Here is a 27,139-nt window from a genome sequence, read left to right on the forward strand (position 1 = left end):
GATTAACTAACTATCTAACAAAGAACATTTCAGGTGAAACATAACCTCTTTAAAATTCAAAAACCTCTTTAAAATACAGAAACTTAAGAAACACCAAGGACAGAGTTCACTACTGACAATACAATGATTTCAGACAACTGCATGGTGCCCTGATTTTCTTAGTACAATATGCAATAAGGTGGCAGAAAGATTTTAGTTTCTTGTGTAATGGAGAGAGTATGGGAGGTAGATTAATTATATCTGGTATAAAATATTCTGCATGCATTTTAATATACCCAAGTATGTTTTCTCCTTCTGCAATTGAAATGCAACTTGGGAGACCCAGCAGATTAAAAGTTAGCAAGGGATATAATCAATGAATGTAAAAATTAATAAGTCTACTAAATGTGCTACAGTGAAACAAGAGTAAGTTTACTGAGTATGCTATTACCTCAAGAGTGCCTCTTTTAGTTGGGTTTAGCACCAGGAAACGTTTTAGAAGGTTTTCACAATCTGTTGACATGTAGAAAGGAATCCTGTATTTTCCTCTTAACACTCTCTCTCTGAGTTCCTTAAATCAATAGTGACCAAAAAATTCCAAAAAGCAGTCAATATGCTGATTCAGCTGAGAAATGACATAAGAAGTGTCCCCCCCCCCTCTTTTAAATATAAATTAGATACATACCTTTAGATTCTGCCCATCAAAAGGCAGAGATCCACTCACAAGGGTATAAAGAATGACACCTAAGCTCCAAACATCTACTTCAGGTCCATCATATTTCTTGCCTTGGAAGAGTTCTGGAGCAGCATAGGGAGGGCTGCCACAAAATGTGTCCAGTTTATTACCAACTGTAAACTCGTTACTAAAACCAAAATCAGCTATTTTAATGTTCATGTCTGCATCAAGTAGTAGATTTTCAGCCTAGAGGGGAAAAATAATGTGATAAGACTTCTGCGGGAGGATGGGGTTATCTTGCCACAAAAAATAAATGGGTTCCTCTATTTGCTGGCCTTCAAGATGTAATTTATATAATTGGCGTAAGGACTAAAGATTTAATAGATAAATAGCTGAACATTATCTGGCAACTGGAAACAAATAAGAAATGTAAAACATATAAAATTGATGTTACTGAAGGGATATCAAAAACAGCTGATTTTTTTTTCAAAAGTTGAAGTTTCATAATGAATTTTCTGAATTAATATTGTTTAGAATTGAGGAAAAAAGGAAAGTTAAGAGTTAAAACTATTATTCTTTATACCATATGTTTTTGGCAGAAAGAAATTAAAATTAAAGAGTTAAACAAGAGTTTTGAAGGTGGACAATGAAGAAGAAAAGGAAAGCCAAGAAACAGGTTTAAAATCTTTGAACAGCACATGAAGAACCGAAGAAATTAAACAAAGATGCTGAAAGCTCAAAGAAAGATTGAATTATGAGGATATTAAAGTATGCGCAATGTGGAATGTTGCTGCTGTTATGGTCTGGAAATAGACCATATCACATTGAGTATGAACAACTTTTCCTAGAGACAAGGAGTGATGGAATAACATAAGATAGTGTGAGGCTTAAAGTGAGACGTTAGATGTGTTGTTTCTACTTTTGCCTTTACAATCATCTTGTACTTGTGCAACAGAGCCTTATTTAGTAAAAATATGTACTTATTTCTATCAGTTCCCCTAAAACATGTTCAACTTTATTAAAATGCCAGCCAAATATCTGCCTTAATAACATGCCAAGCAATAGTTCATCTTTGTCACAGAATGTAATCCATTACTTGTTCAGACTAAAACAAAAGTTAAATGCAAGAGTAGAAAAATGGAGTAAAATTTATTTATATATTTGATTTATATGCTGCCCCTCTCTGAGGACTCAGGGCAGATTACAACATATAAAAACAATATAACATCAAAATCCAATAAATTTAAAACAGTTAATCTAAAACCCTAATAGTATTAAAACTCAGTCAATGCTATTCAAACAACAAACATACACTACATTCATTTGGTCAGGGGGATAGGTCTAATGGCCTCAACCCTGGCGGCATAGATGAGTCTAAGACTCTTGCGGAAGGCGAGGTGGGTGGGGGCAGTGCGGATCTCTGGGGGGAGCTGATTCAAATTATTGTCACATAAAATTCTTTATAGTTCTCTTACCTTGAGATCTCTGTGAACAATATGCTTTTGGTGGCAATACTGCACTGCAGATACTATCTGGATAGAAAACAAGTTCAATGATAAATATATTGTTTATAGAATCAGAGTTTGCAGTCTTATATTAGCAACTGTGCTTAAAATTTAAAAAAGTTATAAAGGCAATACAGGATGCATTATGAATGCTAGAGGGTGCAGGTTCAAATATATTTGTCAAAATTAGTAGGAATTATTCAAATAGTGTTTACTGGAAGACTGAAGGCAAGTCTATTATTTCCATTGGCTATTGTTCACCTTTCATTAGCAACCCAGTGGATTTTTTAAAAAATGTTCTAAGTAATTACCAAAGTCCCAAATGTGTCCATAAATATTTTTGAAATGAAATTAATTATTGTTAGTCCTTTGCTTTTGTAACATGTTAAGTCTCCATATTTAAAAATAAAAATCTATTTTTAAAAATGAAGTGAAGCTAGGAATCTGGGTGCTAAGAAAGTTATTTTGCAGATTGTAATGGTGATAGCATAATTATACAAAAGTAATTGTAGAGTTTTTAAAAACTGTTTCAATAACATAAACAAGGATTTACAATAAAAAATCTAAGACAACCAATTCTAAGGAGGAAAGCAAATTTGCAAGATTGCACAAGAAGCCTGCATGTCAACAAAATGCTCAGTGAAGATTTGAAAATTAAAACAGTGCATATAAAAGGCATATATAGATGGAGGAAAAAGCAATGTACCACCAAGGAAGAGGGCACAGAGACACTCCATAAAGTTGGTATTATATTGAGCAGAGATTGACAAAAAATATTAAGAATAATTTAAAAGAACTCATTCAGAAATATTCAAAATAAAGAGAAAAAAGTAATATATCATCTGTTTAATTAAGACTGTAAAATACTAGCAGACAAAAAAAGTAATGAAAACATAAACTACTCAATTCTGGTTTCTGCTCATTCTTCCTCAGCAAGATGGGATGTGTTCCTCTTGGCAATTACAAAGAGCAGAATGAAAGGGCAAGTCAAAAGCATGGCACTGAAGAAGTGTAATATGAATGAACTCTCTAGAGCCAGATGCAAAACCAGGAAACTTATTGATAATCCAGTTGAAACTATGAATTCTGCTGGAAAAATCCTGGTCAGGTAGTGAAGTATCAGATAAATGTAGAGAATATATATTGCTAAAAAATAAATAGGATCTACAGAATCTCTTCCAGCTGGGTTTTAGGCTAGAATGTAGGAATGAAGTTGGTCACATTTGTGGATAATTATCTGATTATCTGTTATATAATCACTGAAGGGAGTGATGTAGATATAGTGCTCATTAAATTGGAGGCAGAAATCCTGTGGAATGCCACAAAGGAACTGTTCTGGGTTCTCTACTCTTTTAATATTTTTATTAACTTTTATTAATAACCCATTCACAAACAATTTTCACAACTTGCAAAAATGAACGAAAGTTTAACAGACTGAAATATAAGAGAGACAAAAGAAAAACTTTTCATTTAGTAAAAACAATTACAAGTATGGGATGAGGAACATCTGGTATGGTAACAGTACGTGAAAAAAAAGTCTTTAAAAAATTGGTTGCAAACTGAAAATGAGCCAACAATATGATTATTGCATAAACATCAAATGAAATTTAAAGCTGCAATAAAAACATATTGAAATCGCAATACTTCCTTCTAGCTAATCACACTGCCTCTCAAAGCTTGTGCCCAGTTGTGGGCATCATATTTCAAAAAGGAATTAGACAAACTGGAACAGGTTCTGGGAACAGCAAAATGAATTATCAGGGAGCTAGAAATTGAGTTCTAGGAAGAAATATTGGAAGAATTGAGATATTTAGCCTGAAAAGAAGAAGGAATTATGACAGCATTCTTTAAAAAGCTGAAATATCTGGGGGGAAATGTGTCTAACAGCAGATACCAAGACCTGTTCTCATTACACAGGGCATAAAAATCAATTTAAGATAAAGAAAGCACACTCTAATTCGATATTAGGAAACATTCCACAATAATGTTGTTACTTCCCTTTACCTGACATACTGAACCAGAAGAGAGTCAGACATAAGTTGTCAATGCCTTTAGGTCCCTTGATAGAACTGAGATTAAAATTAATGGCCTAAACCAGTGATGTCGAACTTGTGGCACGCGTACCATATCTGCCAGCACGGGAGCCATTGCTCGAACTCATCTGCAGTGCACATCTGCGTGCTGGCCAGTTGACTTTTTGGCTTGTGCAGGGAAGGCATTTTCAGCCTTCAGAGGGCCTCTGGGGGTCGGGGAAGCCATTTTTGCCCTTGCCAGGCTCCAAAAATTCATATGGAGCCTGAGGAGGGTGAAAAATGGCTCTACCAGGCCCACCCAAAGTCAAGAAATGTCTGAACGGGGGGATCGTGTGGGATAGCATGGGGGATCACACATGCATGAGCAGGGGGGCATTGAATTATGGCTGTGGGCACTCACTCAAGCACAATAGTGTACGTATTATCATTATTATTATTATTATTATTATTATTATTATTATTATTTATTAGATTTGTATGCTGCCCCTCTCCGTAGACTCGGGGCGGCTCATGCTTTTGGAACCTGAAGGAAAAGATTGTTTGCCATCATGGTTTCCTACTCTGATTGGATTTTTCTATTATTCTTCATTAATTCCTTGTAAAAACACCAAATTATGTAGGAGTTACCTTCCCTTAATGGTGTATCATAACTAAAGCATCAAGAATGGCGGACTGCAGTTACATCGTGGAAGTCAATTTTAACAATATTTTCTATCATAAACAAATGCATCTATCTATATGTTAAGGACGAGATCAATCACTAACAGGAAAAAGTCTTCAAATATAATATATCAAAGTATTTTCATACCTGTCTAAATTTCGCTCTTGCCTCTTTTTCCTTCATTCTTCCATGTGCAACTAGATAATCAAATACCTCCCCTATAATTAAGGCATACAAAATAAAAACAGATCACTTAATGATCAAATAGTAGTTAAATTATTATTCACTGTGACAATAAAGTTATTAATTAAAAACAAACAGAACGTTCATGTGTAACCTTGGAGTATAATTGTATTAGATAAACCAAATATCTACAAGAAATAACAGCAGAAACAGAGCAGAAAGACTTTCTCACTTATGTTGGAATTGGTATTCTAAAACATGCTTTTTCTAATCTTAGTGAAGCAAGATAATCATGACAGCAATAATAAATAACTCCGTATCTATTGTTGACCCAAAATGGTAATTCATTTAGATTAGTAGATTCCATAATTCAACCGCATATTGCATGAAAGAGATAATTTTGCCTGTCTTCAATCTCCTGCAATAAATGGCATTGGGTAAGTAACCTTTAGTAACACATGAAAGAAAAAACTATTATTCTTTATACCACATAATTTAGTTTTAGTTTTGCCTATAATTCAGTATTCCATTATCATATTTCTCCCCCCCCCCCTCCACGCTGTAGTCTATGGGACAGTTCAAATATAGAGAATGTTTGCATATTAAATAAGGTCAAAATTATTGTTGTAGCAATATCACAAAATGTTAGATCAATAATGGTGGGAAACTAAAGAGGTTTACAATTACTTGTACAGTGGTACCTCGTGATACGAACCCCTCATCATACAAACTTTTTGAGATACAAATTCGGGGTTCGGAATTTTTTTGCCTCTTCTTATGAACTTTTTTCGCCTTAAGAACCTGCCGCTGCCGCTGGGAAACCCCACCTCTGGACTTGCAAGCGGAGCGCCCGTTTTTGCGATCCTGGGATTCTCCTGAGGCTCACCTCCATGGGAAATCCCACCTCCTGACTTCTGCGTTTTTGTGATGCTGTAGGGAAATCCCAGGATCGCAAAAACGGGCGCTCCGCTGGCAACGGAAGTCCAGAGGTGGGGTTTCCCAGTGAAGGAAGCCTCAGCGAAATTGCACCATTGCAAAAACAAGGAAGTCCTCGAAACCCCAACTCCGGACTTCTGTGTTTTTGCGATCCTGGGATTCCCCTCTTGGGATTTCCCTACAGCATCGCAAAAACGTGGAAGCCAGGAGGTTGGGTTTCCCATGGAGGGGAGCTTCAGGGGAATCCCACCAGTGCAAAAATGGGTGCTTTGGCTTGAAAAGGGGTTAAATTTTGGGCTTTCACACATTAATCAGTTTTCCATTGTTTCCTATGGGAAACATTGTTTCATCTTATGAACTTTTCACCTTACGAACCTCCTCCTGGAACCAATTAAGTTCATAAGACAAGGTATCACTGTATCTTGTGTTAGAATGAAAAGTAAACACATAAATATAATAGGAAGGGGAAATTGCTTGAATATAATTGAATTTTCTTATACAACCACCAACAAATTCCTTTCCCCAGTTATTAGCAATTTTCCATCATCTGTAGCCCCATATTTAGAGCCTCCAGCTCTCCTGAACTTTTGCACACAATGATCCGCAGATGGCTTTGAGGAAATTATGTGAGCTGCTTTTCCAACCTATAGCAAATATAGTCTACATATTTTTAGAGAACTGGAAAGAATTTCAGGATAACACACGTTGCATTTCTTTAAAGCTCCCCCATAATGTACTATATAAGAAATTATTTCTTCTGCTTCTGTACTTGAGAGAATTGCATCAAGGAAGACCCTTAGAATTGTTTCTCACACTTGACTTTGCAAGAAAAAGTTAGGTCAAAGCAACAATCCCTCTTCTTGGAAAATATGGGAAAGCTCTTCACAACCCCATTTTTGGAGGGTCTAAAAAATGGTGGATTAACTTCAAAACTATTTAGGCCCCACAGGGGAAAAAAACCCTCTATATTCGTTCCAATTTGAAAGCATGTCAATAAATACAATAGGATGGACTGATTCAATTTAAGCCAATTAAGCATTTGCTTCTCCAGAAGTTTCTAGGTTTCTGTTTACAGGTACTTCACAAGTTATAACTGGTTGCTAAATTCAAAGCGATAATGAATTCCTGAAAAGCTACTCATCATCTGGTTTATTTATTTATTTTATTAATCAGATTTGTATGCCGCCCCTCTCCGCAGACTCGGGGCTCGGGGTGGTTACAAGCGGTGTGCCACAAGGGTCTGTTCTGGGTCCTATTCTTTTTAATATGTTTGTGAATGACATAGGGGAAGGTTTGGTAGGGAAGGTTTGCCTATTTGCCGATGACTCTAAAGTGTGCAATAGGGTTGATATTTCTGAAGGCGTCTGTAATATGGCAAATGATCTAGTTTTACTAGATAAATGGTCAAAGCAATGGAAATTGCAGTTTAATGTTTCCAAATGTAAAATAATGCATTTGGGGAAAAGGAATCCTCAATCTGAGTATTGTATTGGCAGTTCTGTGTTAGCAAAAACTTCAGAAGAGAAGGATTTAGGGGTAGTGATTTCTGACAGTCTCAAAATGGGTGAACAGTGTGGTTAGGCGGTACGAAAACCAAGTAGAATGCTTGACTGCATAGCTAGAGGTATAACAAGCAGGAAGAAGGAAATTGTGATCCCACTATACAGAGTGGTGGTGAGACCACATTTGGAATACAGTGTTCAGTTCTGGAGACCTCACCTACAAAAAGATATTGACAAAATTGAATGGGTCCAAAGATGGGCTACAAGAATGGTGGAAGGTCTTAAGCATAAAACTTATCAGGAAAGACTTAACTCAATCTGTATGGTCTGGAGGACAGAAGGAAAAGGGGGGACATGATCGAAACATTTAAATATGTTAAAGGATTAAATAAGGTTCAGGAGGGAAGTGTTTTTAATAGGAAAGTGAACACAAGAACAAGCGGGCACAATCTGAGGTTAGTTGGGGGAAATCCACAGTAACTGAATTTAAACAAGCCTGGGATAAACATAGTATATCCATCCTAAGATAAAAGAAATAGTATAAGCGCAGGCTAGATGGACCACGAGGTCTGCCGTCAATCTTCTATGTTTCTACATTATATAGCACACACAATATATACAATAAAAATAACATACTGTGTTTATTTTGCAATTGTGTTAAACTTCCAAGACACCTGGTTGCCTGATTCTTCTTTATTAGGAATCAGCTCATGTGTAACAAAATAAGCTACAAAGTATACTGCTGAAGTTTGCGGCAAAAGACAAAGCGTGCGGCTTGGGTTGCCTTTTTAAAAGTATTTTTCCTGTAGGCGTGACAGTAGAGGCAATATAGCCTGGAAATTGATAGTGTGTTCAGATAGCAACTCCTTAGATTCTCACAAGTTATATCTGTTAGGTTGAGGACAGCAAAGATTTAGTTTGGCAAGATTCTGTCTGTTGTGTGTAAATTCTGTCTGTTATGTGCAAAAATAGAACTAAATTGTGGCTCAATTGTATTCCATTTTTTCTTAGACTTAGCCCAACATTAATGAATCTAATGCTAGTATTCATAGTAGGTACTGTGATAACTTACTTTTCCATATGCTCTATTGTCAAAAGCAGAAGAGAGAACAAATCACAATGCAGTAACTAAAACACAACAAAACTACTTGCTGCTTTGAACGGTCAAAGCTTTTAAATAATAACCACAAGAAAAACAACAATATTAAGTGGTAGTGGGAATAGCTATCATTTTCCAGGCATAAAAAATATTCCTCAGTGTTGACATCATCAATAAAATAGGCGTCTTCATGTACCTGTCCATTTTATCTCTAGGAAGCCTCTGAAATTATTTTCAATGCTGTGCAGGTTAATGGACTGAAATTGATCTTGGATAATTTAGCCCAAGACCATTAAGTGCTTTAAAAACATTAACTGTACTTTATGCCCAACCTAGAAACAACAGAAAATCAATGGAATTGGTAGATAATCACAGTTCCAAGATGACTGTTGGGATTTAGCCAACCAATGGTTTCGAAAAGGTTTACTTTTGCCTTATTTAGATGGTAGTAAAATGTTATATAGAAGAATGATTTACATGTATGTTTTTGTTTTTAAAAGGAAGACATGGAATTGTTTTCAGCTTGTAGCTATCATTGAAATATATCTTTTCCTATCTGCAAAACAAACTGCATGGAAACATCAGAGCAATCAAGCATCTCATTTTTAGAAGACAATATAACATCAAATATTGGGGCTGTCCAGAATATTAATAATAATTATATTAAAACTCAAAAGTGTGACTAAGCCAAGATAGGGAAAATATTGAAGTAGCAACTAAAATAATCAATCATAGTAACACCTCAAGAGATTAAATGTGATTTGAAGCCCAATATGAAGGGCATCCTGACCAGATTTAATTCATTTATAACTTTAGAATAGTATAAACACAAAATTATTTAAAAGGTAACTGAGGATATGGGGAAGCTCTTTCTAAAATAATAAGAAAAAAAACTGTAAGTACTGATTCCTGAGGAGATAAAAGTATCAAACGATTGTTAAAATTTAAGTTTCGATGCTTTGAGACATTTAAAAATTCTTTTATAATCTATTAAATATGAATATAAACTGTTTCCACAGTTAATCTTTGATCACATGTTAAGCTAATCAGTGCTCTTTACCACTGAGTAGAAGAAAGCTATTCTATGTAAATAAAAAATCTGTGTAACCAATTCTTACAATATGAGTATTACCAGCTAAATATAAATAAATTGTTCTGTCCATGAACAATCAGATCTCTTTTATAACTCTTAGAGACTGGAATTTCATTTTGTTTCCAAAATGCAAAGTAAAGAGGAAGTAATGAAGATAAAATTATCTTGTTTGTGGGCAATTGTTAGACTTAACCCCAAACATTATTTTGATAGATAATCATAACAGTCTGCATATAAAATGTTTTATCATGTACAGATAATAAAGAAAGTTCCAAATGAAGTACTGTACTGTGTACAAAGGACAAGGCAGTGTAAAAACTGTTTATTTGCAAATCAATACGTTAATTGGGAAATATATAAAGCACTATGTACCAGAATTGTACTCTTTATTTTCCAGAATTGTTCTCTTTATTTTCCCATCTTGATGGAAAGGGAGTGCCGTATTTTTTGGAGTATAAGATGCACCAAGTATAAAACATTTTTGTGGGGGGGGAGGGGCGAGTACAAGGAAAGAAGGCCTCTGCTTCCCAGCAATTGGCCAAACAGCAAACAGCACAGATGATATACACTGTTAGCTGTGTATTTCTGTGCATATGTGTTTGACCCATAGTAATAGCAAAGGATTGGAGAAATGTACATTATGGCAGTATATTAATGCCAGAAAGTTTTCTTAAATGTAGTCACACTAACTCCTCCCAATTATTTAAATAGATCTACTCTAAACAAGACTAAGTCAAGGTTTAACTCCACTGCCTTATCTTAATACTAAACAGGACACTGTTACATTTCTGATTATACTTTTACAAATTTTTAAAATTGATGTGGCTTTCTGGAAGTATAGTTATTATCTGCTATTTAAAAGAAGATAAATACCACTGGGCCTCTTCAGATCAAGCATTTATTTTAAAAAGCTTCTTCATTTTGTTGTCTAGAACAATAATAAAGCAGTCTTTAAACATAAGTCTAATAATTTGAACATTTTACAGGTACTTGTAGTTATTGACTTACTTCCTTGCATCCAGTTCAGCAGAAAATAAAAATCTGCAGTCTCTCTCCCAGCAATTTGCAGCTAGTTTCACTTTCAGTTTAGCACTGGGCCTCAAATCAGTTTAAGGTCAGAAAGCTGATAATAAATTGCTTGGCTTAACAGGTTCTGTACTGTCTGCTGCAAGGGGGTAAATTGCTGGGAGGCAGAGGCCAAAGGGTGGGGGTGGCTGGGTGGGGCTACATTCGATATATAAGACACAACTAAGTTTTCACCCCCTTTTGGGGGATAAAAATACTCTAAAATATGGTATATTAATATAACAAACATATGATTAATTAAACTGGGCAAATAAATTAACAAGTTCCTATTCTAGATAACTTTAGAGTCCTTGCTTAATAACAAACGAAAAGTAATTACCGTACTGAAAATAATTAAGTTATTCTTATATTTACAAAGTGGTAATTCTTAAGTATCTTGTTCAAATAATAAAATTTTATATAAATAGAATCTAGGTAAGTGTTTTGCTTGCAAGTGTTTGAACTTACCTCCACTTGCATATTCCATGATTAAGTAGAGTGTTTTTTCAGTCTCAATTACTTCAAATAATTTAACTGGAACAATAACAACAACCAAAAAAGGAAAGAGAAAGAACTAGTTTAGAGATGTTATCAAATATATGTATCTACTTGTACAATATTAGTGTTTTTCACTCTCTTATCTGATATTCCAGTGAATTATATCAAATACAAAATACATGTTTTGATCAAATTCTTCCTGATATAAGAACGGCAATACATTGCTAACATGAGAAACTTGGCTCCTTTTGCAAATTGCCATCCAATTTTCTATTTAATGTCCTTTGGCTAGAAATGCTAAGAAATGAATCTACACAGTATGCTATTTTCACTGAGTCATAGATAGTCTCTCCTTAAGGTGAACTGCATATTTTATAATTAAAATCACAGGGGAATCTCAAAAGTAGTTTACAGGCAGAGATAAGTATTCACAGTAAAATGTCAAAAGCCTTGCTAAACATCAACTTGAAAAAAGCTCTTTGCATTGTAGCAAAAGCATTTTATTAGGGGATGCAGACCAAAATTGCAGTATTGAAACCTCTTAAAGATCAGACCTTTAAGTAGTTTCAGGAAGCACCAATTGATTATATTGTAAGAAGCCAACTCCCCATCCCCCCAGGAGAACAAATCAAAGGCTAATGCAGAAACATTTAAATGAGTCCATTCTGTTATTTCATAGTCACATTCAGGAGATTTAATACACTACAATAGATAAGTAAACATTGATTACAGTCTGTAATATATAAGACAGTTAAATTTATTCAAATAAGCAAGCTAAAGCAATAGAAATGAAATGATATTACCTATTAACAATCATACAGGAATACATAATTATAACCTAGCTCTCCATTGTATACATTACAATTCTTACCTGAAATCAAAATCAAATCGCAAGACTTGCTTTTATGCTGGCAATTTTATTTTACACTCTGAAAATTAACCTTTACCATTATTACTCTTTTTTCTTAAGAAAGTCAGAAAAAAGTGTTATATTTATTTGACTGGGATTTGAGTAAGGATTTAGGACAAAAGTAAAATGCTGATTGATACATATATGGGAATTATATTCTTCCATTCCAGGTGCTTCATACCATAATCTGAGGGTCTTACTTGGCTCAGTAAAAGATCAGCAAGCAGCAGGTGTGGCTAAATTACATTTTGTGCACCAATTGCAGCCATTCCTGGATGAAGTATCTCAAAATTATTGATGCCTTACTAACCTCCCATTTAGATTACTATACTGTATGGAGCTACCCTTGGAAAATACTTAGACGTTACTGTATGAGGCTGCTTCTTCAAAAGCACATTGCTATCATTTGAAAGAAATCAAAATGGCTTTTGAAGTGAACCAGAAAGAAATATTACTACTCATTTTTCTAATACTGTATCATTTCATCTAATACATAATATCATTTAATTCATGCTAGAATATTATTTATGTTTAGATAGTGAAATGATATTTTTATATTAATTTGAATAGAGATGCACATATAGCTACTGGAAGAACTATATGTTGTACGCAGCCCAGAATCTGGAAGGAGTTGGGCGGCCTATAATTATAAATAAATAAGAAATTTACAGAATTAAGACTTCTGTATTAATAAATCAATTTTCCATAATTATAATCTTTTCTCTATATTACATTTGGTGAGTTAAGGTTTTTGCCTCAAGCTTAAGATTACAATATTTATTCAATTTTTGGTGAATTTATAACTCTTATCAAAGATCATGTTTCCCTATATAAAAGAAAGTTAATTATAATAATACTAATTGAGAACTAAACATTGCTAATGAATTATGCTGATTAGAGACACACAAGACTTAAAATGATTCCTCTCAAATAATTATTCAAATCAATATTCGCAGCTGAATCATATACTCAGATGGCATCTCAAAAGATATATAATCTAATGCTTAGTTTTTCTAAAATTATAATTAAAGCATGATTTTTGGGGGGATCAGTTCACAACAATAAAACATCCTGAGATATAAGTAATCAGTGTTGATTGATCTTCAGAATTTAATCCAACAGTATAGTCTCTTAGCAGCTGCAAACTATTTACTGCTTTATAATAATAATAACAACAGAGTTGGAAGGCACCTTGGAGGTCTTCTAGTCCAACCCCCTGCTTGGGCAGAAGACACCACACTACTTCAGATGGTTATCCAACATCTGCTTAAAAACTTCCAGTGTTGGAGCATTCACAACTTCTGGAGGCAAGCTGTTCCACTAATCAATTGTTCTAACTGTCAGGAACTTTCTCCTTAGTTCTAAGTTGTTTCTTTCCTTGATTAGTTTCCACACATTGCTTCTTGTCCTACCCTCAGGTGGCATTGGAGAATAGCCTGACTCCCTTTTTTGTGGCAACCCCTTAGATACTTGAACACTGCTATCATGTCTTTTCATTAAACTAGACTAGTCCTTCTTTTCATTAAACTAGACATACCTAGTTCCTGCAATTGTTCTTCATATGTTTTAGTTTCCAGTCCCCTAATTATCTTTGTTGCTCTTTTCTACACTCTTTTCTAGAGTCTCAACATCCTTTTTACACCGTGGTCACCAAAACTGAATGCAGTATTCCAAGTGTGGCCTTACTAAGGCATTATATAGTGGTATTAACACATCACGTGATCTTGATTCTATCCCTCTGTTAATGCAGCCTAGAACTGCGTTGGCTTTTTTAGCAGCTGCTGCACACTGCTGGCTCATATTTAAATGGTTGTCCACTAGGACAAAGTTCATCTACTTCCTGTTTGGTTGGGTGGCCTATAGAACAGATCTATGGCAACGTCCTTTCCCCCACCCCCTTTAATATTGACCCAAATGCATTCAAGATAATTTTCATTACTGTTGTACTCTATTTCTGTAAAATTGTAGTTATTTCTTATATATAGTGCAACCCCACCTGCTCTTTTATTTGATGTACTTCTTTTAAACAATTTAAATCCTTCTAGCTGTATATTCCATTTGTCAGTCTCATCCCACCAAGTTTCCGCAATGGCAACTATATTATAGCTTCCCTCATTTACTTAAATTTTTATTTCACTTTATTCTCTTCAATATTCAAACTACAAAAATGCAGAACTTTACAAAAACACATTCAGTTAAAATTAGCTAATTTCTGTACTATTATTTTTAAATGCCAATTAAGCTGATATATCTTAATCTCATTTGAAAATAAATGTGTACAGTGGAACCTCAAGATACGAACTTAATTGGTTCCAGGGAAAGGTTCGTAACACGAAAGGTTCGTAAGACGAAACATTGTTTCCCATAGGAAACAATGTAAAGTCAATTAATCCGTGCAACAAAAAAAAAACAACCGCAAAAAAACGCTGCCGCCCGGCTGTCACCTTTAAAAACAGCCGGGCGGCTTCCCTCTCTCTCTCTCTCCTTCCTCCCTCCTCCTCCTCTTCCTCCTCCTCCCGTATTCCACCTCCCTCCCAGCCCGCTAGGCAGGCCAGTGGTCCCCGTCACGGCGGCCCGATTGAGGGGCCGGCGGTCTCCGCCAGGGAGAGCTTCCTGGCTTTCGTTCTTGTTGGATTCGTGCGTTTTCATGCCCAGGAAGCTCTCCGAAGTGAGGAGAACCGCCGCTGTCGCCGCTCGGCCGCGCCTCCTCGCCCGCCGCCCGCCCGCCTGCCCAGGATGCAGACCTGCTGCCTCGCCCTGCGCCTGCTGCCGGCCCGATCCTGCGTCTATTGCTTCTGGGCTGGTTCCATTCTGTTCCCTACCGGCCCGATTGAGGGGCCGGCGGGAGGAAAGCGAATGCCTCTCTTCGTTGCGCTGCCTGGCTGGCAGCGGAAGATGTAAACGAGCCCACGGGGCCGGTCTCCGTGGCCGACAGGGAACGGAGCCTTCCATGGCGGCTGCCTGCTGGGCTGGTAAGAGGGGGAGCCGAGCCCAGCCCCGTGAGCTCGGTTACATCTTCCGCTGCCAGCCAGGCCATGCTGGTGGAAGCGCAACAAAGAAAGGCACAATCTTTGGGGTTTTCGCTGGGGGGGGAGGAAGTTAGGAAGGTCCTACCTCTCCCCCCAGCGAAAACCCCAAAGATTGTTTGCTGCCATACGATTTAGCAGCAAAGTGACGTGGATGGATGGAAAGCTGAAACAGCCCGGTTTCAGCTTTCCATCCCTTCACGTCACTTCGCCGCTAAATCGTGTGGCAGCAAACAATCTTTGGGGTTTTCGCTGGGGGGGGGAGGAAGTTAGGAAGGTCCTACTTCTCCCCCCAGCGAAAACCCCAAAGATTGTTTGCTGCCATACGATTTAGCAGCAAAGTGACGTGGATGGATGGAAAGCTGAAACAGCCCGGTTTCAGCTTTCCATCCCTTCACGTCACTTCGCCGCTAAATCGTGTGGCAGCAAACAATCTTTGGGGTTTTCGCTGGGGGGGGGAGGAAGTTAGGAAGGTCCTACTTCTCCCCCCAGCGAAAACCCCAAAGATTGTTTGCTGCCATACGATTTAGCAGCAAAGTGACGTGGATGGATGGAAAGCTGAAACAGCCCGGTTTCAGCTTTCCATCCCTTCACGTCACTTCGCCGCTAAATCGTGTGGCAGCAAACAATCTTTGGGGTTTTCGCTGGGGGGGGGGGAGGAAGTTAGGAAGGTCCTACTTCTCCCCCCAGCGAAAACCCCAAAGATTGTTTGCTGCCATACGATTTAGCGGCGAAGTGACGTGGATGGATGGAAAGCTGAAACAGGCGAAAGGCGAGGAAGCCTATTGTAGCAGCTGCCACAGCGGAGACATTTGGGGTTTTGGCTGGGGAGGGAGGGGAAGGCAGGAGGTCCGGCCCTTCATTTGCCCTCCCAGCAAAAGGCAAAGCCGCGCAGCTCCGCATCGCCGAAGGAGGCTTAACCCCACCACTCTGTCCCACCCCTCGGCCGTATCCGGCATAACTTCCTCCTGCCTATCCCCGCTCTTCTGCCGGCCACGGCCGAGGGGTGGGACAGAGGGGTGGGGTTAAGCCTCCTTCGGCGATGCGGAGCTGTGCGGCTTTGTCTTTTGCTGGGAGGGCAAATGAAGGGCCGGACCTCCTGCCTTCCCCTCCCCCCCCCAGCCAAAACCCCAAATGTCTCCGCTGTGGCAGCTGCTACAATAGGCTTCCTCGCCTTTCGCCCGTGCCTGGCGGGAGCTGAAGAGTGCTTTGCCCAGTGCAAAGTTGACAGCAAGCAGCTCCGCAGTCCCGAAAGGAGGCTTAACCCCACCCCTCTGTCCCACCCCTCGCCCGTGGCCGGCAGAAGAGCGGGGATAGGCAGGAGGAAGTTATGCCGGATACGGGCGAGGGGTGGGACAGAGGGGCGGGGTTAAGCCTCCTTTGGGGACTGCGGAGCTGCTTGCTGTCAACTTTGCACTGGGCAAAGCACTCTTCACCTCCCGCCAGGCACGGGCGAGGGCGTGGAAGCTTATTGTAGCTCGCCCATGGCCGGCAGAAGATCGCTCTTGCCCGGCTTCCCCGCGAGGCATCAGGTCAGCATTCTGGGCGGGCGGGCGGCGGACGAGGAGGGGGAAAGCCTCCTGCAGCAGCTGCCACAGCCGCCGGCTTCCCCGCCGCCCGCCCCACAGAATGCTGACCTGATGCCTCGCGCGGAAGCCGGGCAAGAGCGATCTTCTGCCGGCCATGGGCGAGCGGCAGGGAGTCGGGGCTGCTGGCAAGCGCCCCAGCCTGGCTGTGACCTTTTAAAACAGCCGGGGGGCTTCCCAGGAGCCTCCGGAAGCCAAACGCCAAACCCGAACTTCCGCGTTCGGCGTTGGGAGGCTCCTGAGAAGCCGCCCGGCTGTTTTAAAAGGTGACCGCCGGGCTGGGGGGCTTCCCAGCACCCCCCCGAACCCCGAACCTGGAAGTTCGGCAAAAGTTCGGGATTCAGGAGGTTGCTGGGAAGCCCCCCAGCCCGGCGGTCACCTTTTAAAACAGCCCGGGGGCTTCCCAGGAGCCTCCCAATGCCGAACCCGGAAGTTCGGGTTTGGCGTTCGTAACTTGAAAAAAGTTCGTAAGAAGAGGCAAATTTTTTCTGAACCCCGGGTTCGTATCACGAATTGTTCGTAAGACGAGGGGTTCGTATCTTGAGGTACCACTGTACTTGGTTTATAAATTTAGCATGTGCAACACTCTGCTGAATGCTGCAGAGCTGCAGTAGATCCAAATGTTTTAAGGACAAATGATGAGTCTCCTGTAGCTGAGGAAAATGTTTACAATGAGATGAAGTATTTTATGGATAGCAATTGCACATAATACTGCCCATAGTGCTTTACAGTATTCTCTAGGCAGCTTACAGAGCTCAAACTCCTGGAAGTGGGCAGTTATTCTGCAATAATGCATTCTAACCACTGCACTACCACAGCTCTTTCCAGAAGTTGTACCTCAGCAGCAGACAAGACCAAATGCAAATTCTCTTTGGGGCACACTATTCCATTTATTAAAGCTATTAGATCTGAACTGCAATTTTTTAAAACTGCAATTCAGTGGCCATCTACATTTTTTTTCCTGACCAGATCTAGAAGTCTAATTTCTTGCCATCCATTCATATTTCTCCTAAATCCCCTTCATGTTTCTTTCATCCTTGTTTTCTCTAGCAATGCTTCTAATCCTTTCCTTTTCCCCTCCCCCATGTCTTATTCTATCCCCATCCTTGCTTTGTACTCTATTGTTCCCACTCCTTTTTCCTGTGTGCTCTCCCTCTCCAGTTAGCCTGAAGCTCCTCAACACATGTTATCCAGGTAGATGAGGGCTTATTGGAGGTGGAGAAAGCAGAAGCATTGCTGAGTGTTTGCTCAGAGCAACTCAAGCCTTTCCAGAAAGAATTAATGTAATAGAGCAAGTCTGAGCACTTATAAAGAAGAATAAAGATAATGAGACAGTCATACTAAAGATAAAGCCAGGCAGAATGAAACACAGAAAACAGACTTTTCAATTGAAAAGCTTTTCAAGATTTATCTAATCCACTTATTCCCATATCTCAACAATTAATATTCTTTAATATGCTCCAGAAGAAATTTGGATAATCAGCTGTAATGTGCGCGTGTGTACACACACACACACACACACACACACACACACACACACTTCCTGAAAAGGATTTTTTTTCAGGCAAGATAAAGTATTCATTTACATCCAGAAGACTTCTGACTTTGAAAACTGCCTTCCCCTGCAGAATGCTGCCACTACTTGGGTTATGATGAGCCAATGTTATTTGTGATATCTGCTCACAATATACCATAGAATGATTGGTGATATAATGCAAGTACATTAATTCTGCCTTGCAGCAGATAATTAAGCGAGAGGCATGCCCAATAGAAAGGTTTCACATACAGGGGATAACTATGTGATCAATCTGCATACTAAGAACTTAGATTTTAAATGAATAAAATAAATTTTGAGTAAGTGAAACTGTACAAATGTAGAAAGATATTAAATGCAGTATGAGAATGACTGATGTGCTTAAAAAAATCATGTGGATTATGAATATGTTAAATGTACACATTTATACATAAATTTTAAAAATACATGTTTAAATGGATAAACAGATCTATGCAAAAAGAGAACATTTAAATCATACTCTACCTATGTTAGGATGATTTAAAATCTTCATTATCCTTACTTCCCTAAACAGCTAGAAAAGAAAATTAAAAAGTTAGTATTACATAGCTACAACCCTGAGAACATGTGCAGCATGTAAGAGTGTTACAACTGTAATCATATTTGAAGAGTCTGGAAAACTACAAGTATACCAGGGAAAAAAAAGATATAAGAGTTTTTCCTCTCTTCCTATACAAGCAAGCATACTTTGAAGACCAAGTTTTACCACAAAAGTGATTTCAGAAGAACATTCAATCTTCTTTCAGGTTTTCATAATCTGAACATTAGATTAAGTGTCACTTTGGCAGTAATGGGCCGCTGCATTCCTGGGGGGGACCACACAGTACGAGTGGTAAATTTATGCACTATTTATTGAATACTAAATAGTTTTTTTATTGTCCTTCCTTTTCTAGTACCTTAGTATGATCCTTAAATTACTTTTAAAATAGGAAATAATTAAATAGTATGTTTTACCCATAAATCCTTTTAATCAACTTAACTTTTATAGCAATTAAAGAAAATTGAGCTACTTGCCTAATCTGTTATCATACTAAACCTTGTGGGTTGAGTATAAAACCTTAAAATGTTACTGTGCTCCTCAATAAATAATGCTGTCTATCATTTCTCCTTTTTGTGGCTATTCAAATAATGTGACTTAATCAACTGAAAAAAAGTCCAAGCACTTATTTGAAAATTTATCTTGGTCGGTAAGCCACTCCTACCCAGTCACATGACCTTTAAGCCACCCCTGGTCACATGATTGTCAAGCCATTCCCACCTAGTCACATGGTCAGCAAGCCACTCTTACCCAGTGACATGACCATCAAGCCACATCAACAAAATAAACCACGCCTACAGTGTGGCAGTAAAAAATTTTTGGCAGCCCATCTGGTGGTTAAGGCACCAGGCTAGAAACCAGGAGACTATGAGTTCTAGTCTCATCCAAGCTATGTAAGTTGACTGGGTGACTTTGGATCAATCACTCTTGCTCAGCCCAACTCACCACATAGGCTTGCTGATGTGAGGAGGAGGAGGCATGGGGAGGAAGAAAGTATTAGATATGTTCACTGCCTTGAGTTATTTATAAAAGTAAAAAAGATGTTGAGTTATTTATAAAAGTAAAAAAAAGATGGGAAAACTATAAAAAAACCTTCAGATTCTTCAAATGCCAAAGCTAAAACATTCTAAAATAACGTTAGAGTTTGATGGGTGATTTGGAATCTGTCTAATTTTAAATCAATATTCTAACCCTGCTCCAGTTACCAGATGAATTTCTATCTGAGGGCTTGTAGGAAGTTGAGATGAGCGAGCTGGTAATAAACGGGATTGCCTTCTACTGGTTTCAGGAAATGAGTGCTCTGAGCTGTTGCCTCCACTCAGTGCAAGGTTTCACCACATGGAGAAGACAGTAGAGCAAAGGTACTTTGCAAGGCTCCTTGCAAGAGAAGACCCACACCTTCCCGTACTGAGCAACAACAACTGCTTCTACTCACAGTAGATACAGTGCATATAAATACAGTAGATGGGCAGAAAACCCTGGGACAATTATTCATTAATTCAAACTTCATGTTCCTGAAATCTTAACTTTTGAATCCCATGCCTTTGATTTTGGAATGCAGAATGTTTGATTAATCTTCTGTTGCTCCTTGACCCTCAGATTTCCTTGAAAATTCTTTTGCGTTTTTGAGTCTTTTGTGCTGCTTTGAACATGGAAACTTCGGGGCTCTAGTTAACTAATTTTTCTCGACTTTGGGAGTTTCTCCCTCGCTACGTATACATGTTCATTTGTGCTCAAGCTTCCTCTCCAACTTCTCATTTTTTTAATGCAGAAATTCAGAATTCAATGAGACAAGGAGCCTGATAAGTGGCAAAGGAAGTTCCCTGGATATATTGGTACTCTTAGCCACAGATTGGAAAGTCTGTCTATAGACAGTCATTCAAATGTTGGAAAATTCCCTCAACTAAACAAGGATGTAGAATATTCTTAGCCATTCCCCCACCCCTGCAGCCCATTATACCTGTCCACATTAATTCTACAGATATGCACTACGCTGCAGGAATTAGGAGATTTCCAAAAATCACCTCTCCATTCCACTGACAGACATTTTTAATCTTCAGAATGACTACCTTAGACATAGATTGTTTCAATTTCTACCCTGAAAATGACAATATAGAGCACTGCACACCAAGACAACTAGACACAAAAAGGAGTTTTTCCCCAAATGCCATCAGTCTGGTCAACAATTAAATAATCAGTCAAACTATTCACTAAGACTGTGTTACTATTAGTCTTCTCATCATTCATATCATCCATCTCCTCCCACTTATGACTGTAACTTGCTGCTTGTATCCTTTATATAAATATTGTTTTCTGATTGCTTATTTGTACCCGACAACAACCATTAAGTGTTGTACCTCATGACACTTGACAAATGTATCTTGTCTTTTTTTTCCTATACACTGAGAGCATATACACCATAGACAAATTCCTCGTGTGTCCAATCACATTTGCCAATAAAGAATTCTATTCTATTCTACTATTATTTAAAGGTTCATAATAACTCAACAATGGTTATGTTCTTCTCCCTCACATAATTTTATTTCATATATTTAATAAGGAACATGAAAACAGGAGGTTTGCATTTATATTTACATGTTTCTGTAAACAAGTATAGTTTACAGAACTGTAAACTGTACTTGTTTTGGACGTTTAGGTATTTTAAAAGAAAAGAATACTGGTTTTATTCTTTCCTATAAAATGTAAGATTCTATTCAAATGTGTAACTGGATTGTTCTAAACAGAATACACCTATTATAGACATTAACTGGAAAACTGAACTGCCTGCTAAATTATTTTCAACTCAAAATAAGATATTTTCATTATTATTATTTATTAGATTTGTATGCTGCCCCTCTCCACAGACTCGGGGCGGCATCAAGGTGTTATTAAAGTAAACAATATTCATTTGACAGCTGGGATTTTCAGTTGGGAAGATTCCAAAAGCAAAGACTGATTCCTAAGAACTGCATGATCTGTACAATGGTTTCCTTTTTCTGCTTTTGAAGTAACCAAGGTTTCAAGTTGACACTCCAAACATTTGCTTTGTTATCTTTTGCTCTTAAAAAAGAAAAGAGCAGAGCAATCAAATGGTTTTATTTTAAATCAGCCACTGCCTCAGAGATAACTCTACCAAAATATTATTTAGTTGTGGATAGAACAGTGTTTTTGAAAAATATCATGATAAATTAGCAGTCAAAAAATCATCAAACAGCTATAAAATTTACTGAATAAATAATAGCATCATTCATAGTTTGGAAATATACATTCAACAGAAAATCCATTTCACTGGTGAAAACCTAAAAATGCAGCGGAGAATGTTCAATAGTGAAACAATGGGCAAGACAGACTGCTTAATCTTTCCTATACTTCCTCCTGCATGTTTCCCTCCTCCAGTTGCTATTCTGCTTTTCAGATGAGACTCCTAAACAAATTTTCTACATAACTCAAGGAAACATTTTGGGCGATGGGAAGTTATAGTTTATATCTCCTCCACTGCTCAGATTCCCAGTCAGTTTGTAATCTGGATCCCTAATTTCAATCCATATAGTTCCAGCCTGAGAAAGTGATCTGTGAATATGTTATTTTAATAATTTTTGTTCATTAATCAAAATGGCAAACACAATTTGTTTTGTGCTATAGATCTGGGTATGAGAATGTAGGTAAAGTACTTATTTCAGGTTTTTGATAAAAATTTTGAGTTCAGATTAAGACAAATTTTATTAGATTACATGATGCCTTCCATTCTATCCATTAGGAGAAAAAATAAGTATGATTAAAATGAAATCATTATTCTTAAAATAACACACAATGTTTAAAAATGGAAAAAAAGAAGTGCCAGAAAATGTATTATAAACAAAGTAGTATACTTAAAAGGTGGAATAACTTACCTTTTGTAGACTAGTTGGATTCAATTGTGTTTTGTCAATTATTTTTATTGCAACCTAGAAAAAATACAATTGTTTGATTTCTCTTAACTGTAGTTGTAGTACAAAGCAGAAATATTTGATTGTTAATAGCATATTACCAAACGAGCAAACAGTGCACAAAATCAATATAATATCAATAGTAATAGTAATAGTAGATGATGATATATTAAATATATACGGCACTCAGCTGCCAGTGATTCTTGGAACTTTACAAATTGTTTGTAAAGTGAACGACAAAACAAACCAAACAACAAGAGACAAACATTAAGAATAAAGATGACAAGGATGAAAGAGGACAATAATTCATAGAATCTAAAGAGATTCTATTTCTATTTCTTCTGCAGTGAAGATAGTATTTGTTGCTAATAATGGATGCTTAGATTTTATCTAATACACAGAAAGTGATCTCCCTGAATCTCTCTCTCTCCACACAGAGTTGTAATTTGTTGAATTTTGCAGAAATATATTTATACACTTCTACAATATTATGAATATTCTGCAATAATGACTTTCATTGGGCTAAACAGAAACATTTTAACTGGTCAAATGAAATCATAGTAGACTTCAAAATTCTGAAATCTATTTTTTTTCTTGTCTAAATTGCTAGTAAGACTCAATCAACCAGCTTTAACACAAAACATAGTTCAAACCACTCTTCATATAAGCCTCATTCCCAATTCAAATTGATGTCCAACAAAGGTATCCAGAACTACTGTATTGGAAACTAGGCAGCATATAAATTTAATAATGAAATAAAAATAAAATATATATGGACAATGGCAGATGTGCCCACCGCTCGCAGAAATGGAGATGTATGCATAGGTGCTTGCCCACCACTTGTGCAGAACCATCCCTTCCCCCCACCCATCCATTTGGTCCCAAAGCTTGGGGAACTGCGTTCTACAGCATCTGTGTCAGGGAGACATAGTCAAGCCGCAGGATTTGTTTTGTATCTGCCTTAAATTGAGCTAGTAAAGCCCCTCCTCAGCTTAGATACTGTAATATGGTTCAAGTATCTCCCCAGTCTCACCAGATATGATTGCCTGCTCAGGAAAACATTCCTGGACAGCAGAGACTGTGCTTGTTGTTGTTGGAGATAAGAAAGAAGAAAAATGAACATAAAGTATCAATCTTTGTATTATTATCTGTACATTACAGATTACATTATCTGTATCTAACTGGTTGCAGCACCAAGATATTCTACAGCTGCAGAAAGAAGCTGAAAAGGGCAACCAATGATGAATTGGGAGACATCTGTTTAAAAAATGATGACAGCAGATGATTTTAGAAAAAGATTATACAAGTGCATAGATGATAGGGTCATTAATGGATAGCGGCTACTATCACATTAGTTGCTGTATATGCAAACACCTCTAGTATACTATAATTGCTAGGGAACAGTTGCATAGGTGGCTGCTTTCTTCATATTCTTTAGATCGTTTGGCATCTAGTTGGCCAAAATAGAAAAGAAAATATTAGAATAACGGCCTTGTCCTAATGCAGAAGAATGCAACAGAATCCAAACCCATTTTAATAGCAGATTTTTTAAGAATATAAGAATATAAGACTCCCAAGTCTTTGGAGAGGGGCGACATACAAATCTAATAAATCTTAAATCTCATAAATCTTGAATGCTGCCAAGAATATACATAAAATAAAGAAATCTACATGTCAAACCAATATTTATAGAAAGGATAATGTTTTAGTTTCTCCCAATGAATACAATTTATTGGGATTTCCAAAAACATTAATTTTAATAGTTTAATTTTACTTTAATTAAATTTTAATTTAATTAATTATTCTCCTTCATGGTTCATTGCCTTGTCATGATGAAGGAGTTTGTGCAGCTCAATGAATCTATGAGCTGTATTGTCCAGGGCCACCGAAGATGAATAGGTCATAGAGAGTTCTGACAAAATATGGTCCACTGGAGAAGGAAATGGCAATCCATTCCAACCCCAAGGACAGTATCAAAAGGTTAAAAGATATGATGCCAGAAGATGAGTCCTTCAGGTTGGAAGGTGTCCAATATGCTATTGGGGAAAAGCAGAGGGTGATGACAAGTAGCTCCAGAAAGAGTGAAGCAACTGGACTAAAGCCGAAAGGATGCTGAGCTGTGAAAGTATCTGATGGTGAAAAGAAAGTCGAATACAATAAAGAATAATATTGCTTAGGAACCTTGAATGCAAGAGCTATGAATCAAGATAAGCTGGATGAGATTGAGCAAGAGATGGCAATATTGATTATCAATATTTTGGGAATCAGTGAACTAAAGTGGATGGGATGGACAAATTTAATTCAGATGAGTATTATCTACTATTGTGGGCAGGAATCCCATAGAAGAAATGGAGTAGACCTCAATGCAACAGTGGGGAAAGTAGTTCTGGGGTAAAAGCTCAAAAATGACTGAATTACCTTGGTTTGAATACAAAGCAAACCATTCAACAAAGTAATCCAAGTCTATTCCCAACCACTAATGATAAAGAGGCTGAAGTTGACTGGTTCCATGAAGACCTACAAACTATCTAGAATACACCCCAGAAAAATATGTCCTTTTCATCATAGGAAATTGGAATGCTAAAGAAGGAGATACATTTTGAAAAGGTAGCTGAAGTAACAGGCAACTTTGACCTTATAGTACAAAGTGAAACAGAGCAAAGGCAAGCAAATTTTGTTTTGTTTTGTTAGAGTTTTGTAAAGAAGACATGCAGGTCATAGCAAACACTCTTTTCCAACAATCCAAGAGTCGACAGTCAAGTGGGCCTTAGGAAGTATTACCAACGACAGAACTATTGGAGGGTATAGTATTCTAACTGAGCTATTTAAAAATCTAAAAAATGGTGCTGTTAAAATGCAGCACTCATTATGCCAGCAAAAAAATCAGTTTACTTTCCACTCCCAAAGAAGGGCAATGCTCGAATTACTGTACAATTGAGCTCATTTCACATATTAGCAAGTTTATGCTCAAAACCCTACAAGCTAGGCTTCAGCAATATGTGAACCAAGAACTACCAGAAAGTACAAGAGGCAGTGGAATTAGAATTTTTTCCCCCAACATTTGCTCTTTGATTGTGTGGATTGCAACAAATTGTACCAAGTTCTTTAAAAGGTGGGAGTAACAGATCATCTTACTTGTCTCTTAAGAAACCTTGATAGAGAAAGGATTGTGACAAGATTAACATATTTTTCAAGGTGCACCGGAGTATAAGGCATACCTTAGTTTTTGGGGAGGAAAACAGAGAAAAAATAATCTGCCTATCAGGTATTCATCTGGCTAGACCCTAGTCTGGCTAGCTTCAGCACATTAGTTGGCTGGTTTTGAGCAAGTGTGCTTGCTTTTTATCCCTTGGTTGGTGATAAAAAGAGTTTCTAAAACACTTCACTTCTCTCTCTCTTCAGAGAGAGAAACAATCATAAAAATAGGGAAAGGGAAGCTCGCTTAGCTGGTAAAGCCTGGAAAATCACTTAGCATCTTGTTAGGGTTGAAAAAAGCTTAGTAAAAACTACATTTGGAGTAGAAGGTGCACCCAAATGTTCAGCCTCTTTTAAGGGGGAAAAAGATGTGTCTTATACTCCAAAAAATACGGTATATATTGTTACCCTGCTAATTTAATTTATATGCTGAGTATATCTTGTGAAATGCTGGGCTGGATGAATCATAAGCCAGAATTAAGATCACAGGGAGAAATATCAACAACCTCGGATACGCAACTGATATCATTCTAATAGAAGACCGTGTATAGGAACTAAAGAGCCTCTTGAAGAAAATAAAAGAGAAGAGAACAAAAGTTGGCTTGAAACTTGATATTAAAAAAAACAAAGATCATGGCATTAGGTCCCATCACTTCCTAACAAACAGAAGGGAAGAAATGGAAGAAATGACAGATTTTATTTTCTCGGGCTTCAAGATCCCCACAGATGGTGATCACAGCCATGAATTTAAGAGACACTTACTCCTTGGGAGGAAAGCTATGGTAAACCTGAACAGCATATTAAAAAGCAGAGACATCACCTTGGCAATAAGGATCTATATAGTTAAAACTATGGTTTTCCCAGTAGTAATGTATGGCTGTGACAGTTTGACCATAAGGCTGTGTGCTGAACAATGATGCTTTTGAATTGTAGTGTTGGAAAAGACTCTTGAGAGTCCCTTGGACTGCAAAGAGATCAAATCACTGAATCCCAAAGAAAATCAACCCTGACTGTCCTTTGGAAAACAGATAATGAAGCTGAAGCTCAAATATTTTGGCCACCTAGTGAGAAGCAAGGACTCATTGGAAAAGACCCTGATGTTGATTGATTGATTGATGGATGGATGGCAAAAGGAGAAGGAGATGGCAGAAAATG

General features: G+C 37.7%; 1 protein-coding gene across 8 annotated transcripts in view; it reads right to left on the reverse strand.

The window, feature by feature from the left end:
- The window catches only part of MARK3 (microtubule affinity regulating kinase 3), an 82,572-nt gene that overhangs the window by 26,399 nt on the left and 29,034 nt on the right, over window positions 1-27,139 (reverse strand). For all 8 annotated transcript variants that reach the window (XM_070751847.1, XM_070751825.1, XM_070751841.1 and 5 more), the window contains 7 exons: window positions 22,754-22,807; window positions 18,791-18,839; window positions 11,201-11,266; window positions 5,002-5,072; window positions 2,131-2,187; window positions 665-901; window positions 431-550 (listed from right to left, as the gene is read on the reverse strand). In XM_070751847.1, the coding sequence (XP_070607948.1) occupies window positions 431-550; window positions 665-901; window positions 2,131-2,187; window positions 5,002-5,072; window positions 11,201-11,266; window positions 18,791-18,839; window positions 22,754-22,807 (654 nt within the window). The remainder of the gene's footprint in view (window positions 1-430; window positions 551-664; window positions 902-2,130; window positions 2,188-5,001; window positions 5,073-11,200; window positions 11,267-18,790; window positions 18,840-22,753; window positions 22,808-27,139) is intronic.

This window comes from Erythrolamprus reginae, chromosome 1, assembly GCF_031021105.1.
Source record: "Erythrolamprus reginae isolate rEryReg1 chromosome 1, rEryReg1.hap1, whole genome shotgun sequence".
In the NCBI taxonomy this organism is placed as follows: domain Eukaryota; kingdom Metazoa; phylum Chordata; class Lepidosauria; order Squamata; family Dipsadidae; genus Erythrolamprus; species Erythrolamprus reginae.